The following is a 16,774-nucleotide window of genomic DNA, read 5'->3' as shown; positions in this document are numbered from 1 at the left end:
AGTCTGTAATGGGTCTAATGAGTGAAGAGTAGAGGGGAACAATGACCTCTTTTTTTCTGGATGAGAAACCTTTTGTGATGAGGTGTGCCACGTAGAAGGATTTTCTGACTATTGTGGCAATGTGATTATCAAAGGAGAGACTACTGTCCACCTGTGTCCCAAGGTCTCTTATCACACTTTAGGTGTTAAGTATACTACCGCCTATGTGGTAGTTCATGGGTACAGAGTTTTTACCAAAGGGGATGACAATGCACTTTTTAGCACTGAGCTTGAGGCCATGGCTTTGACACCAGGCATCTGTCTCAGTGAGGCCCTTTTGTAGGATGTCCACATCGTTAGGAGTTTCGATTATGGCTCCTTCTGTGTTAGCATGTACTTCAGAGAAGTAGGTACCAAACAGGAGAGGACCCAGGACTGAACCCTGTGGTACTCCACTTGTCACTGGTCTGAAGTCTGATTTGGAGTCTGCTACTTTCACAGTGTGGGTTCTGTAGTAAGCCAGTTGGCAACCCATCTTGTGACATAGGGATTTATACCTAGTTTAGTGAGATATAAGTTGTGGAGTTCCAGGTGATGATCTTAAAATGGTGATCATTGTACTTTTCAGGGATTTATACCTAGTTTAGTGAGATATAAGTTGTGGAGTTCCAGGTGATGATCTTAAAACTGTGATCATTGTACTTTTCAGGGATTTATACCTAGTTTAGTGAGATATAAGTTGTGGAGTTCCAGGTGATGATCTTGAAACGGTGATCATTGTACTTTTCAGGGATTTATACCTAGTTTAGTGAGATATAAGTTGTGGAGTTCCAGGTGATGATCTTGAAACGGTGATCATTGTACTTTTCAGGGATTTATATCTAGTTTAGTGAGATATAAGATGTGGAGTTCCATGTGATGATCTTCAAACGGTGATCATTGTACTTTTCAGGGATTTATACCTAGTTTAGTGAGATATAAGTTGTGGAGTTCCAGGTGATGATCTTAAAACGGTGAGCATTGTACTTTTCAGGGATTTATACCTAGTTTAGTGAGATATAAGTTGTGGAGTTCCAGGTGATGATCTTAAAACGCTGATCATTGTACTTTTCAGGGATTTATACCTAGTTTAGTGAGATATAAGTTGTGGAGTTCTAGGTGATGATCTTGAAACACTGATCATTGTACTTTTCAGGGATTTATACCTAGTTTAGTGAGATATAAGTTGTGGAGTTCCAGGTGATGATCTTAAAACGGTGATCATTGTACTTTTCAGGGATTTATACCTAGTTTAGTGAGATATAAGTTGTGGAGTTCCAGGTGATGATCTTAAAATGGTGATCATTGTACTTTTCAGGGATTTATACCTAGTTTAGTGAGATATAAGTTGTGGAGTTCCAGGTGATGATCTTGAAACGGTGATCATTGTACTTTTCAGGGATTTATACCTAGTTTAGTGAGATATAAGTTGTGGAGTTCCAGGTGATGATCTTGAAACGGTGATCATTGTACTTTTCAGGGATTTATACGTAGTTTAGTGAGATATAAGTTGTGGAGTTCCAGGTGATGATCTTAAAACGGTGATCATTGTACTTTTCAGGGATTTATACCTAGTTTAGTGAGATATAAGTTGTGGAGTTCCAGGTGATGATCTTAAAACGGTGATCATTGTACTTTTCAGGGATTTATACCTAGTTTAGTGATATATAAGTTGTGGAGTTCCAGGTGATGATCTTAAAACTGTGATCATTGTACTTTTCAGGGATTTATACCTAGTTTAGTGAGATATAAGTTGTGGAGTTCCAGGTGATGATCTTAAAACGGTGATCATTGTACTTTTCAGGGATTTACACCTAGTTTAGTGAGATATAAGTTGTGGAGTTCCAGGTGATGATCTTAAAACGGTGATCATTGTACTTTTCAGGGATTTATACCTAGTTTAGTGAGATATAAGTTGTGGAGTTCCAGGTGATGATCTTAAAACAGTGATCATTGTACTTTTCAGGGATTTATACCTAGTTTAGTGAGATATAAGTTGTGGAGTTCCAGGTGATGATCTTAAAATGGTGATCATTGTACTTTTCAGGGATTTATACCTAGTTTAGTGAGATATAAGTTGTGGAGTTCCAGGTGATGATCTTAAAACAGTGATCATTGTACTTTTCAGGGATTTACACCTAGTTTAGTGAGATACAAGTTGTGGAGTTCCAGGTGATGATCTTAAAACGGTGATCATTGTACTTTTCAGGGATTTACACCTAGTTTAGTGAGATATAAGTTGTGGAGTTCCAGGTGATGATCTTAAAATGGTGATCATTGTACTTTTCAGGGATTTACACCTAGTTTAGTGAGATGTAAGTTGTGGAGTTCCAGGTGATGATCTTGAAATGGTGATCATTGTACTTTTCAGGGATTTATACCTAGTTTAGTGAGATATAAGTTGTGGAGTTCCAGGTGATGATCTTGAAACAGTGATCATTGTACTTTTCATTATTTTTAATTTCGTTGCTCTTAGAATTCTGCACTCTAACGTATTACAGATAACGAGTTCTCTGAAATTATCGAGAAGGAATTTCATTTTTTTCAGGAAGGTATATTTTGTTTAGGTGGTGTTTGTATACTGTCTGTGCACTAATGTTGCTAATTCATTTGTTGTTCTGTATAGATATTAATTAATTGTATGCAAATCTTGCAAAAGGTTTTAACAAAGTTTATTGTGGTGAGTAACATTTAGATGTATGATATGATGCATGTTTTGTAGGTTACCTTTTTGATGCAAATTAATTGTAACACCCCTTAAAATCATTCTTATGCTGTGTGTACTGTTTGCTAGACACTCACTCTAATTGGTACTTTTTATTTATTTTATTTTTCAGATAGCAGATGTGTATAGGCTATATCTGTGCTGCATAAGCTTAGGTTACATCTTACAATTTCAGAACTTTTCCTTGCTGACATCTCCGTTGTTAAGTCTTGTAGCAGGAACTGTACTAGCAAGACACATTCAGGTACATGGTCACCTTGTCTTAACTTTTTCATGTAATTTGTGCTTGGTCTTAATTATTAAGCTAGTCTGAACACTTTTGTAAAATCTTGTCATTCACAGAGGGATATGAAAAGTGGCCGATTTGTAGCCAGGGTGATGAAAGTAGTCCTGCATTTCTACCTGGTGTTTGTCATAACCGCGACATTACATTTTGTTGTTAAGGTAAGATATTATTTATTCTTGTAATGAAAACAACATCTAGGTGATGTCTCATAACACTGCCCTCACGTCATTGCAAGTTTAGTTTACTTTTATACGTCCTGAAAATCTGAAGCAGCAGGTCTTCGTGGGATGGTCACTGTAACAGTAAATCATAACGTTTGGGTTATATCACCCCTACCTTGTCTTTACCATGTTAGGGTTTTATCAGTGGTCGTTTATTCTGTATGAAGGTTGGGCTGGTCCACTGCCAATGTTCATAAGAGTGTTAGTAAGTGTGAGGCATTCTGTATAGTCAGCAGTGCTGGGCATTCTCTTGGCTACTTTCATTGCTTCATGCCCCCCCCCCCCCCCCCACACACACACACACACATCATTGTCTGAGTAATTTAATCTAGGTGGTGCCTGATGCTCAGCTACTGTGTTATTTTTTTTCAAAGTTCACTCAAACATAAACTCTCAGTTTTATAACGGCAAACTGTTTCCTGTCTTTGTTCCACAGATTTCTGTTTCAACGATTGTTTTTATTATTTAACTCATTACAACCTAGTGTCACCTCCGCATGTTTCTGTAGTTACGCCCTACTAACTCCTTTAGGTGTCTAATATAGCCCATTCATATGTGCAATAATAATTACAATACCATGCTACGTAGAAGCTATTGAAAGTTTCCACCTTAAAACTTAAATTATGGATAACATAAATGCACTGATATTTGACTCTGTCTAGTACTGCTAAAGAAATATTAACAGTGTTCATATACTGTTTATTTATATTGTCATACTTTGCATATTTTTTCTAAATTTCTCAACAGCCAGGTAATAGATAAAATTGCATAGCTTCATATAAAAGCTCAGACAAGAACAAACAAAACACTGCTGCTGACAGTTCGTATGTAGCTCCAGAGCTTACTGAGATATTGTAAGTTGTTTACATGTTATGCAGCTAACATTTACTGTCTTTATCCATCCATCACCCCTTTTTTCCCATTTTTGCACATGGGGTCAGGGTGTCACTTCAACAGTGACAGTCATCTAGAGCCAGAGTTTACACCGCCAGGTGGCTAGCCCTACCAGATAGTTCTTCCTCACCTCACACTCGCATGCCCACACACCTATGTCTGGTTTAGAGTGTCCAGTCCACCTACTGCATGTCTTTAGAATGTGGGAGAAAACTGGAGCACCTGGCTCAATAGCTCAGTTGGTAAATTGGAAGACTGTAGATTTTTAGGTTGCTGGTTCATTTCCGGCTTGAAGGAGTTTAACTTTTTTACCGTATATTTCGGTTTCATTTCAGAAGTAAATGGTGTTTTCCTGCAGGAGCACAAGAAAGAGACTGGTGATTTAATGCTGCAGGGCAGTAGAGGTGTTGGGGTGATTTAATGCTGCAAGGTAGTAGATGTGTTGGGGTTATTTAATGCTGCAGGACAGTAGAGGTGTTGGGGGTGATTTAATGCTGCAGGGCAGTAGAGGTGGTGGGGATTATCAGCAATTGACAGATGAATGAAAGTGAAGGTCATCTATACGGGCCAGTATTCACTTTTTAAATGTAGAAGACAGCAAAGGTTAGAAGGTAGTCGTAGCAATTTGGTAAAGTGCCCCCAAAGATAATGGGATATTGTTGAATCTTGGGACTTAACCCTGAGTTTTTGTGGTTTCATTTTATTGCCTTAAAGTTAAATAAATGTTCTAAATGTTAACTCAGTATATTGATATTGCATTGTTTGCTCACTAATGTGCATATGACAAAATTATATATATTTTATACTGTTTTTTTGTTTAAGTTAACGTGGTACAAGGATAACATGTCACTTGTTGAGTGATATATTTATTTTATTGGCATTTGATTACCGGGAAAGTCCACTGGGCCAGAAAAAGCCTATTTTCGATGGAGGCCTGGGGAGAAAAGCTCCAAGTTGTACATAAGCAACACATAGTCAAATTATTTAAGGACATTTTACAACATTAGCATAAAATAAGTTGCTTGAAAAAAATTATACAAAAAAAAAAAAAAAAAAAACATTCAAATAGCTGCATAAGGACCATAAGTACAATTGTATAGGTACAGTATTTACAGCAATGGAGTATTTGTTTGACCAACATTAATAGGCATTAGACAATACAAGGAGTAAATGGACTATAAAATGTAGGCTAGGTGAATGATAGCTTTGAGTTATAGTACTAAATAAAATGCAGAAGTTAGAATGCAAGTTATAGGGAGCAGGCAAGAAAAGGTAGAAGTTTAGGTGAGGTATGAAGGTTGAGAACAGAGATAGGTTTAAAAGGGAATTTGGTAGAATATATTAGCGCAAGAAATAAGAGCTATTCGCAGGGACTAGGCGAGGACTGACTGTACATGTAACATATGAATATACAATTGTGTTTTTTTCCTTTCTAGGCACAGCAATGTCTTAATGGTATTTTCTTTTACTGACCATCTTAAGTCTCCATTACTTTGTTTTACTGTTATAAATTTTTTACTTTAAATATTTTATCTGCAATGCAGATATGTTATCCACTAAGTGACGTGTGTAATACAAGACTGACTGCTGTTCCTTTCTAAGCACTCCACTATTCCATGTTTCATCTCTCAAGCCTCTGCTTATACTTATGAAGGGTACCAGAACTTGTCAGAGATTTGGGATGCATGGCTAAGCTTAAAAAGACCTTGTGGTCATTGGCCTGGTAAACACCTATGAACACAGGGAGGACATGTGGACTCCACACAGAAGACACCCCAGCCGAGAATCGAACCAGGGAGCCTCTTGCTGTGAGACGACAACACTATCTGCTGCGCCACTGTGCTATCCCCATTAATGGCCTTGTTATGACTTATAAAATCCAGTTTAAGACATAGCATATAATCAACATTGTCACTATCTTGTTTGTGCTGAACAGTTTGCTGTTTACGTTTCTTTAGTAGCCCTTTTATACCTCTCAGCTGTCCAGATTTTTGCAGAATGCCCATATTTTTGTTTCATGTTTTTGGTCTGTTCCCCATTTTTTTTTCTGGCAAATCTCTGAGGATCGAAGTCACTAAATAATGACTGGCATTTGAGTTTCAGACTTCATATCCTTTGGAAAATGCATGTTAATGCCAAACCTGTTCTAGCAACTTTTTGAGTTTATAAGAGCACTATTTAAATGTCTCTATTTCTGGGCCTTTGTCACCCACCTCATTATTTTTGTCTCTGTCCAGATTTCTTATGCTAAGAGTTTGAGAGGTATAGCCCTTATGGCTTCAGAGATGTAACCATTTGTTTGAAATATGAGACGATAACTTGCTCTTGTCAAAAAGCTGACAGCGCAATCATTGGAAGCTGGAGAATGAACCTCTAGTGCTACATTGAAATGAATGAGTGAATTCTTACGTGTAAGATAGAAAACAGGAAGTTTGAGGAAAAAGGATCAACTTAAGTACAGCAGAAGCAAATTGTCAAAGGATGCTTATAGTTTCATAGTTAAGCAAAAGGCAGTCAGTCTGCAGACCATTACAGGCCTGTTTAAAAAAAAAGTCTTCAGTAGTTCCCCCCAGCCTCAAGGAGTGCAAGACAAGATAGACCAGGAGAGAATCTGAGGCTCCCTGCCCAATTATCTGTGTTTATTTTGAAGGTGGTAAGCAAGGGTACTACTTTGCTTAACATGTAGTGGAAATTTTTTCCTGATTTGAGGTATACATTGTGATATGAGTCTGTCACTCCTTTGTTTCTTATTTATCTCTTAAAGAAGGTTTAATTCCTTTAACTGGGTATTTGAGGTGCCATTTGTTCCTTGCATCAGATGGGTTCCAAAGTGCTATTTCATCCACAACCACTGGAAAAGTCCATGCTTTGCCTTTTGGTATCAATGGTAGCTTCCATACCTCTGCTCTGTCATGCCATATTTTACATAAGAGTGCTGCACTGGCCCTTCCCAGTTCAGTGGTCTGTGCTGTATCAACCCATGCATTTTCTGACCAGTCTAACAAAAGTCTGCCTGTAGCATATTTTCTAGTGGGAAACTTCCCCACTGTTTCCTGTAGGTCTTCAATTCATATTCCTGTATCCCAGTGGCCATAGTTACCATGGATATTTCTCTCCAGATATAGGCCAAACTTCATATCCACGTGACAGAGATTAGGGCAGTTCTCCTACCACTGCAGACCTTTCAGGATTCCTTCCCTAGGTGTGTGATCACAATTCAGCTCAGTAACAATTGCAGTGTCTCTCCTGAAATGAGGATTGCCTGGCTCCATCATTGAATTCTTTTACCTCAACCAGTGGGAATCCACCTTAGGCATGTCCTTGGTGGCATTGCAGACATTCGCATCGGATGTTCATGGGGAACTGCAGCTCATTATCTCTGAGGTGTTCCTTTGGTCAGAGAAGAAGTCTCAGCTACAATTATCGAATGCCGTCTGGGGTCAGAGCCTTCTAAGTTTGATAAAACTGACATCCCTTTAAAGAAAAAGCAGAAAAGTAAGCATATTTTTCCAGTCCCTAAGGACCCACAGAGTGAATATCAGTCCTTCACTCAGGAGTTGTTTAGTGCTTTGGCTTTAAAACCTCTTCAGGAAGATTCTGTTCCAGCCCCACCTTGGTCCTGTACTCCCCTTAAGAGACCCAGAGAACAGGATTTCTCTGAGGAGCAGGTGGATTCAGATGAGGACTCCCTTGCTTACTCCTCTCAGATTCCCTGTCCTTTAGATTATGGGTCTGAGGAAGAGGAATCTACTAGTCCTTTTGAGGAGATCTCTTTAGGGGAACTCAATCTCTAGAATGATGGTATTGTGCTCAAGTTTCTAACGTACAAAAAAAGTATTATGAGCTCCTCCAGATGGAGTCTCCCAGATTTTCTGCTGTTTTAGCTGCTTCGTTGCATGCCTTTTCTAATGCTTCTAATGCTCCTGACTCTCTGCTCCCTGCCATCAAGAAACCTGATCAATTTTATAGGGTGTGTGAGGAGTGTAATTTCTGTGTAAGTGCCTGTTTTGCTGACCCCTCAGTTGTGTCTGTGGATTCTGACAAGCCGTCTCAATTGCTTCCCTCTCCTAAGTTACTGCCTTCTGATAAAGATAACAGGACCGTGGAAAGGTTAGGTAAAAATGTTTATACCTCTGTTGCCTTGGCTTTTAAGGCTGTTAATTACCAGACCCATATGTCCAGGAACTTGTTGGCTATTCTTTCCCAGGCCTGTCAGGTGATTTCTGATCTTCCAGACTCTGAAGGGAAAACTCCTGCACTTTCCCTATTAGGGGCTTCTTCCCACGTGGCTCGTCATTCCATTAAGTATAGTTGTGATACAGTAGATGCTTCCTCTAGGGCTGTTGCTTTTGGATCTGTGATGAGGAGATGGTTTTGGCTTCACCTTCAACTTTTGCCTGATGATATTAAGGCTAAGTTAATGGATGTTCCTCTCGATAATAAACACTTGCTTGGCAAAGCTGCTGCTGCTTTGTTTAAGTCTCTTCAGGATAAGGGCAGGGCTTTACAGGAACTAAAACATGTGTTTGTTTCTCCTGTACATACATTTCAGAGGAATTACCCCAGTAAGCCAGCCTTTGTTGTTAGACAATCTTATCCTCCCCCAAAGGTAAAAAAGGTGGGAAGTAGGCTTCTCTTGCTAAAGTGACTCAGACTTCTGTGCCCCAGAAGTCTTCTTTTCAGATAAACCAGGTGCTGTCTGACTATCCTATTCTTCCCAGCCCCTTTCCTCTTCGCCTTTCTCTCTCTCTCTCTCTCTCTCTCTTCATGTTTGGTTAAAGATTACAAAGGACTGTTGGGTTCTGCCCGTTATCCACCAGGGGTATTTCATGGTTTGGAAATCACCCTCCCTTTATGGGAATTCCACAGGCCCCGCAGGAATAGCTGTCATTTCCAGGGGTTCTTCAAGATCTCTTGACTCAGGGCACTATTCAAGAGGTTCCTGTGTCCCAAAGGGGAATGGGTTTTACTCCTGAGTGTATCTAGTCCCCAGGAAAAAGGGTACTTGGTATCAAATTCTAGACCTTTCTCATCTGAGCACATTCCTGAAGGTTCCCTCTTTCTGAATGTTGTCCCTTCAGACTTTGTTCCATCTTTTGCTTCCTCAGGCTTATAAGGTATCTCTGGACCTCAAAGATGCTTATCTCCATATATCCCAGTTCATCCCCTTTTCAGGAAGTTCTTTATGTTTCTGTGTTGCTTCCTGGCATTTTCAGTTTTCTGCTTTGCCCTTTGGCCTTTCTACTGCCCCAAGGGTATTCACGAAATGCTTTGCTCCTGTGATTGCCGTTTGCAGGGTAAAGGGGATCCACTTCTTTCCCTACTTGGACAACCTTCTGTTTCGGGCATCCTCTCCAGAGATCTTATTGCAAAATCTCCATTTTGCCATCTCCCTTTTGCAAAGCCTGGGGTTCACTATAAATTTAAAAAAAAATCCGTTCTGGCTACTTCTCAGGATCATGTCTTTCCGGGGTGCAGGTTCCAGACTGTGCCTGTGCTGGCATCCCTGCCTTCTCCCAAGGCCTTGACTCCCATTTCCTTTTTTCAAACTCTTCTTCTTTGGTTTTAAGAAGAACCAGGGAGTTTCTGTAAGCTCTGGGGTTCATAACCTCCTCCATTCCTATGCTCACTCTGGCCAAGCTCCACATGACAAAGTTTCAGTTGTTTCTGAAGTCAGTTCAGCTTCAGCATGCTCTTTCCCTAGAATTTGTAGTTCCTCTTTTGCTTTGTCTCAAAAAGGAACTTCAGTGGTGGATTCAGCAGCTGACTCGAAATCCAGGGATCCCTTTACATGCACCTCTTTCTTCTCAGGAGCTATTCATAGATGGTTCAGATGTGGGATGGGGAGCAGAATTTGGCTCCCTAAAGGAGCAGGGGTCGGGTTGCCTCATCAACAGAAATAACACATTGTCAAAGAGATGAGAACTCTTCTACTGGCTCTTTAGGCTTTTCATCCTCTCTCTTCTCCCCAGGACCTCTCGAGGTATTTACATACAACATCACTGTGTTATTGTCTGTAAACAAATGGGGGGGGGGGCAAGGTCTTATCATTTTTGCCGGTTGTCAATTCTAGTGTGGGAACTTGCTATCCAATATGACTCTTCAGGTAGTTTACATTCTCTCAGGTCAAATTATTGTGGTAGATTGTCTGAGCAGGTCCATAACTCAATCCCATGAATGGATGCTTCACAGAGATGTGTTTCTGGACATTGTCCACCAGTGAGGTACTCCTCAAGTAGATCTTTTGACCTCCTCTCTGAACAGACAATTTACTCTATGTTGTGCCAGAGTACCAGGTTCTCTGGTTTGGAAGGTGGACTCCCCATCTGTTTTCTTGACAGGGGATGTTTATTTATGCCTTCCTTCCTCTTCCTCTCATAGCAAAAATCCTGTTCAAAATTCAACAGGCTGCTCCCAAAATCTTGTTGGTGACTGCCTTTTGACCGAGACAGCATTGGTTTCCTCTTCTTCTGCATTTAGCCAAGGGCAATCATTACAAGTTACCTCTCAGGGTGGACCTATTCAGACAAGAGATCTCTCATCCATCCCCACCTGTCCACTCTTATCTGACAATGTGGGTGATAGGATTTTGATTCCACATAGACACCTTTTTTTCTGAGGATGTGCTAAGAGTCCTGCAGGAAGCCAGGAATCCACTACTAGGAAATCCTACTTATCCAAATGGAAGAGGTTTTCTCTTTGGTATCTTTCTTGTAACCTGGATCCACTTTCTGGGGATGTTCCTTTGGTTCTTTCTTATCTGTGTCAATTGCTCAATGCTGGGTTGGCGTATTCTTGTTCTAAGCCCCACTTATCAGCTATCTCTGCTTGTCTGTCTTTATCACCTCCTTTAGCTTCTAGATTTGAAGCTAAACAATTTCTTAAAGGTATCCTTCTTATTAGACCTCCCAAGAAGCCAGATCCTCCTTCTGGGATCTTAATTTTATTTTGGAAAAATTGACCCAGGCTCCTTTTGAGCCTGCAGCTTCAACTTCAACTTCCTTGCAACATTGTTCTTGGAAAACTGTTCTTTTGTTGGCCCTTCTGCCTGACTGGTGTCTGAGTTCCAGGCCCTTATCGCTTGTCCTCCTTTTGTGGTCTTTCATAAGGACATTGTGCGTCACTCGCCAGGTCAGGAAGAAACAGGCAAACATTGTGGTTCTTGCTCAACAGCTTTATTATATGCAAACGCATCATAAATGAAGCCAAGTAACTTATAAACAAACTAGCTACCATGCACATAGATGGTAACATTCTGGCTGAACCTTCAAAATGTCCCTGAAGCTAATACGTGCTTGGTATTTATATGCACACACACATCTTGGAAATGCTTCTTAAAGGTACAGCACACCTGTTATTCTACATCCCCCCTCTTTGAGAAGTGAGTCAGGTATTGTCACTGGAATTAATAAATATACAATTTTACACAAAAATAATTTTCATCATGCAATTATACAAAGCTAGATACATATATACAACTTGTGTCCAAGTTGCTGTGCATTTCACATTAGGCTTTGAAATACGACCATATCGTGTGACAAAATTTGGGATCTGATTTAGCAACTGGGATTGTATCTGTTGACTATTCAATCTTAGGAACATTGGGACCATCTGCCGGAACAGTATCAGGAGTCAAGACATGTTCTGGAACAGGAATATCAACTGGATTGCTCTGAGAGTTAAGTCTCTTTATCACAGGAACAATGCTGTGATATCGGTTCTGCTACAAGAAGAAGATGTCTGCGATTCCTCCTGTACTTCACACCCGTGGATTTAATAAAATAGGATCTCAGCTCTGCACATTTACACGTTACATGACCATCCTGGTGGAAACCTTTCACTGTTTGTATCCTCAATCTTTCATTCTTTCAACGGATGAAGAAATCTGCTCGGTTTGTCATAGCTGGACTTTTGAGAAGAATGCTTTTTAAATAACTGGGCTGTAATGGCTTTGTTATTTTTAGCTTTAGGCCTCAATAAACTAGACCTGATAGACAATGTTGTACTGATTTGCCTGGATAGAAGTCTGTGAGCAAGTGAGCAAAGTATATCGTTATGGGATATGTTCCTGAGATTGAGTAAATTAAAAAAAAGAAAATCCGTATTATCACACTTTGACTTCGCAAGTAATTGCTTTGCACTCTGTACTGCACGTTTAGCAAGTCCATTTGACTGCAGATACTCTGGGTTACCAGTAACATGTACGAAGTCCCACTCTCTTGCAAATTTCTTAAACAATTGACTAGTAAATTGGGTACCATTGTCAGAAATTAATTTCTGTGGACTGCCATGAACTGAAAAATGGCATTTCAACTTAGTAATGACTGTAGTAGTAGAAGTTAGATTAGGTAGTAGATCGATCTCAAACCAATTCAGAGTCTACCGGTACTAAGTAATGTTGATTGTTCCACTCAAATATGTCAGTAGCTACTACTTACGAAGGCAGTTCAGGGATTCGACTTAGCTGAAGTGGCTCTTTTTCAAATGCGGTTTAGTACTATTGCATACTGAACAAGAAGTAGGTACTCTATCAATGTCTTTAAGTGTAAAACACAAGTCCTTTCGCCCTTCTCTTAGTAGATTCAGAACCTGGGTGACCACGATGAAAAATCTGGATATAATTTTGTAAGGAAGCAGGAGCAATCATTTTAGGACCTTTGAAAATAATGCATCTTCCATCAACAACTCATCTCTGTAAAGAAAGTAAGGTTGCACATCGGGTGGTACACTAGATTGCTTTGACGGCCATCCAACACTGATGTAGTGATTGAGCTTTTGCAAAACTGGATCAGTCATTGTATGATCTCGTAGCTCATCAAGTCTTGTGATAACAAAATTACGCACTTCCATGACATCAAACTCAAAATTCTCTGTGTCAAGCTGTTCCATTGTATTTCTGGGTGATCTGGATAAGGTATCAGCCAGATAAAGAAGTTTGCCTTTCGTATAGACCATTTTGAAGTTGTACTTTTGCAATTTAAGCGTCATTCGTTGTAATCTCGCTGGAGCTGAATGCATAAGCTTCTTTAAAATAGTAACCAAAGGTTGATGATCAGTTTCAATCTGGATATCTTAACCATAGATATAATCATGAAACTTGGAACATGCAAACACTATTGCCAAAAATTCCTTTTCAATTTGAGCATATTGCATCTCAGTCTGGGTTAAGTGTTCTAGATGCATAGGTTACTGGCCTACCTACTTGAAAAATAACTACACCTAAATTGTTGCTATTCTAGCCGTGACCATGTAACATTTTTATGTGTGAGCTCTCTCAAAGGCACTGTCAATTCACTGTAGTCTAGCATAAACTTGCTTAAATAGTTGACCATACAAAGAAAACATTGTAGAGCTTGCACATTATCCAGTGCTGGCATTTCAAGAATGGCTGCTTGCTTGGATTGGTCCGGTCTCAAGCCAATACTTGTAAATAAATGACCTACATATGTAACTTCTGATATTTGCACTTCAGGGGATTGAGCTTTAAGTTCACTTGATGTGCTCAGTCTAGAACTTTCTTAAGATTTCTGTCATGCTCTGCCTCACCATTGCCTCTGACCAATAAATCATCTACTATTATGGCACAAGGATAACCCGAAAGAATTTGGTCCATTGCACGCTGAAGGACTTCACCTGCAGAATATATAGCAAATGGCATCTTGAGGAATCTATATCTTCGAAATGGGGTACTGAATGTAGTCACTAGTGAAGATTTCCAATCAAGCATCACTTGCCAAAATGAACTCTTTGCATCCAAGACAGAAAAAACAGTGGCATTCGGTATCAGGGCTGTGACTTCTTCGACTGTACTCATAGGATGATGCGGTCTCTTCAATGCTTTGTTCAAATCTCTTGGATCAGTGCATGTTCTGATTTCATCTGAGCCTTTTTTATAAGCTGCTACCATGGACGACACCCATTTCGTAGCTTCTCTAACTGGACGAATGACACCTTGTTGCACCATTTTATCCAGCTGAGCTTTGACTTTATGCTGCATTGCTATGGGAACTTGTCTTTCTGATCTGACCACTGGACTGACTGATCTCTGATTTCATAGAATACACCACTGGAAGTTTGCCCAACTTATCGAAAATATCAGCATACTCTGAAAAAATTGTGTTAGTGAAGCTGGAACTGGGACATGTGCTTATTTGATGAACTTCTGTGGTAAAAGACAGCACATTCATTCTGAAGCTATCCCTGAGACCTAAAACTGGCTGCATAGGTCTTCGAACTACAGGCCATAACAGTTCTTGGCCACATAACATGAAAACACTACTGAGCCTTCAGTTTGAATTTCTTCACCTCCATAAGCAACACATTTCGCACAGTTAGTCACATTTAGTTGTTCATCAGCTCTGACCTTTGCAAAAGTATCTGCAGATATAACATTACACTTTGACCAGTGTCTACTCTGAGCTCGGTGGATTTACCATTGATCCAAATGGTACAAAATGGTTCATTTCTTGCCAATAAATCTACTGCATCAATCTTTTCACCAATTACTGACATCTACATAGAAAGGGGACTGTTGCAGGTTTACTTGATCAGCTTGCTTTTTTGAGTGAGCCCTCTTTGGCCTACTTGATTTACAAAATCTTTGAAAAATGGTTCCATTTTTTACACTTGTGGCATTTCTGACCAAATGCTATGCACGTTCCTCTTCTGGACTTATGGTTGGCACTACAATTGCGACAGTTAACAATAAAGCTTGATTTGGGTTTTATTGATTCACCCTTATACTGTACTGAACGGCATCTGTTCTGCACTGGAGAACCTTGATTCTGCACTGAGCATGCTCCTTTAACTGAACTAGTCTTGGAAGTTGCTAGAAGACTGCAGGTTTTGCCATATGCTTAGCCTTGCTTTTGCCTGTTGCATGCTGCATGCTGTCTACATTAGCTCTGGAGCCTGTTGAAACCATGCTGTTATCACCAGCAAGCATACTTGTGTGCCTTTCTGTGACTTCATGGATATGACAAATCTCAATGGCTTTGTTCAGCGTCAGATCACTATCAAGAAGCAAAATCTTTCTTGCAACAGCATTATTACTATCACACACGTCTGTCCTTTAACTCATCTTTTAAATAACCAAACTTGCACGTTTTAGCTTTTGTTTCTTAGATCAGTGATGTAAGCAGCAAAAGTTTCCCCTTGCTTCTGATCTCTCATGTAAAAAAAATGTCTCTCTAATGTAACGTTAGTCTGGGGGTTACACATTTCTCTGAATTTGCGCTTTAAACACTCTGGGTCTTCCTTTCATTCAGCCTGCACAACAATACGATGAGTTTCTCATTCACCTTCATACACTGCTGGTGCTTATACCAATGAACGCTCCCTTTCAGTGGCCTCTGACCCTGCTAGGTTTAGCAAAATGAATGCCCTGGTATGTGCATCTTTATCAGAATAAGCTGCTTGTATATGTATATCATGTTCTTGCTCAAATATTCTCCAATTGACTGCAATATTCTGATCAGATACAAGTGGTTGTGGCTTGCAAAATCCATCTGCCATATTAACATATCTTAGTGAAGACTTTTGCAAATATACACGAACACATACACTTTTATACATACTCGTATACATGTGCTTGAAAGTTATGCAAGCACTTGCAATAGCACAATAAGCCTTTACAAAATAAATCTCTTGGGCACTGTAATACTATGAAATCACTTTACTGTAAAAGTCACTTGTCTTGAAATTATTTTACTGTATGAGCCGTTTATCTTGAGATTATTTGACTGTAAAAGTAATTTATCATTTTATGAAACCTTTCAAATAACTGCACAATGCAAATAAACTGCCAATAGAAAGGGCAAGAAGCAGCTGTAGTTTTCGAATAAACTATTTTGAAGTAATTGGAATTTACGAATAAACTGTTACAAAATAATTTATAGTTTACGAATAAACTGGGCAGAAGAAGCTCAGAGTGAGAAACACTTTGAAATAACTGCCTTTGCAAATAACAGTTCACAGGACATAGAATTTCCCAGAATGGCTGCACTTTGCGAAATACTCGTACGGTGCAACAAACACTCTGTAATGGCAGCACTCTGTGTATAGACGCACCCATGCATATGAAACATTTTGAAATGGATGTATTTGACTGCATTTCACAAAATAGTTGCACTTTGCACAGAACAAACTCTTCAGAATAAATGCACAGTAATAAACACACCCTGTAAGCACTTTTACACACTTTGTGATGCTTTGAATAACTCTAGTTATGCTAGTCAAGGCTTCAGTCAATGCGAAGTAGTAATTTATGCCAAAACCCAAGCCGTCACCTTGCTTTATTTATGCTCAATGTGCCCTTTTCTGACTCCTCTGTTATATTCGTTTTGCTGATTTAATCTCTTTTCATGCCCACTTACACTTTCTTGTACTCGTTTTAACTCTAGCCATGCTTGTTTTACTTTAAACATGCTCATTTTACAATTCTCAGGTAGGCCTGAACCCCTTATGTACTTTTTTGATACTCATTTTATCAGATAACCTCATTTCACTTTTTATGCTTCTCTTTTGCTTAATACACATTTCTGTGCTATCTGTTTACTTAGTAATGCGTTTTGTGCCCTTGTAATGCTTTATTTTATCACTTAAATCTTTTCTGCGTATTTTCTTTACCTT

General features: G+C 39.5%; 1 protein-coding gene across 2 annotated transcripts in view; it reads left to right on the top strand.

Annotated features, from left to right (window-relative positions):
* The window catches only part of DPY19L4 (dpy-19 like 4), a 1,421,953-nt gene that overhangs the window by 721,667 nt on the left and 683,512 nt on the right, over positions 1-16,774 (top strand). For both annotated transcript variants that reach the window (XM_044066538.1, XM_044066539.1), the window contains exons 9-10: positions 2,856-2,987; positions 3,086-3,187. In XM_044066538.1, coding sequence (XP_043922473.1) covers positions 2,856-2,987; positions 3,086-3,187 — 234 coding nt within the window. The remainder of the gene's footprint in view (positions 1-2,855; positions 2,988-3,085; positions 3,188-16,774) is intronic.

Source organism: Protopterus annectens, chromosome 3.part1 (assembly GCF_019279795.1).
Source record: "Protopterus annectens isolate FY-2018-M chromosome 3.part1, PAN1.0, whole genome shotgun sequence".
In the NCBI taxonomy this organism is placed as follows: domain Eukaryota; kingdom Metazoa; phylum Chordata; order Ceratodontiformes; family Protopteridae; genus Protopterus; species Protopterus annectens.
The sequence above is the reverse complement of the archived record's forward strand: the minus strand, read 5'-3'. Positions and strand labels throughout refer to the sequence as shown.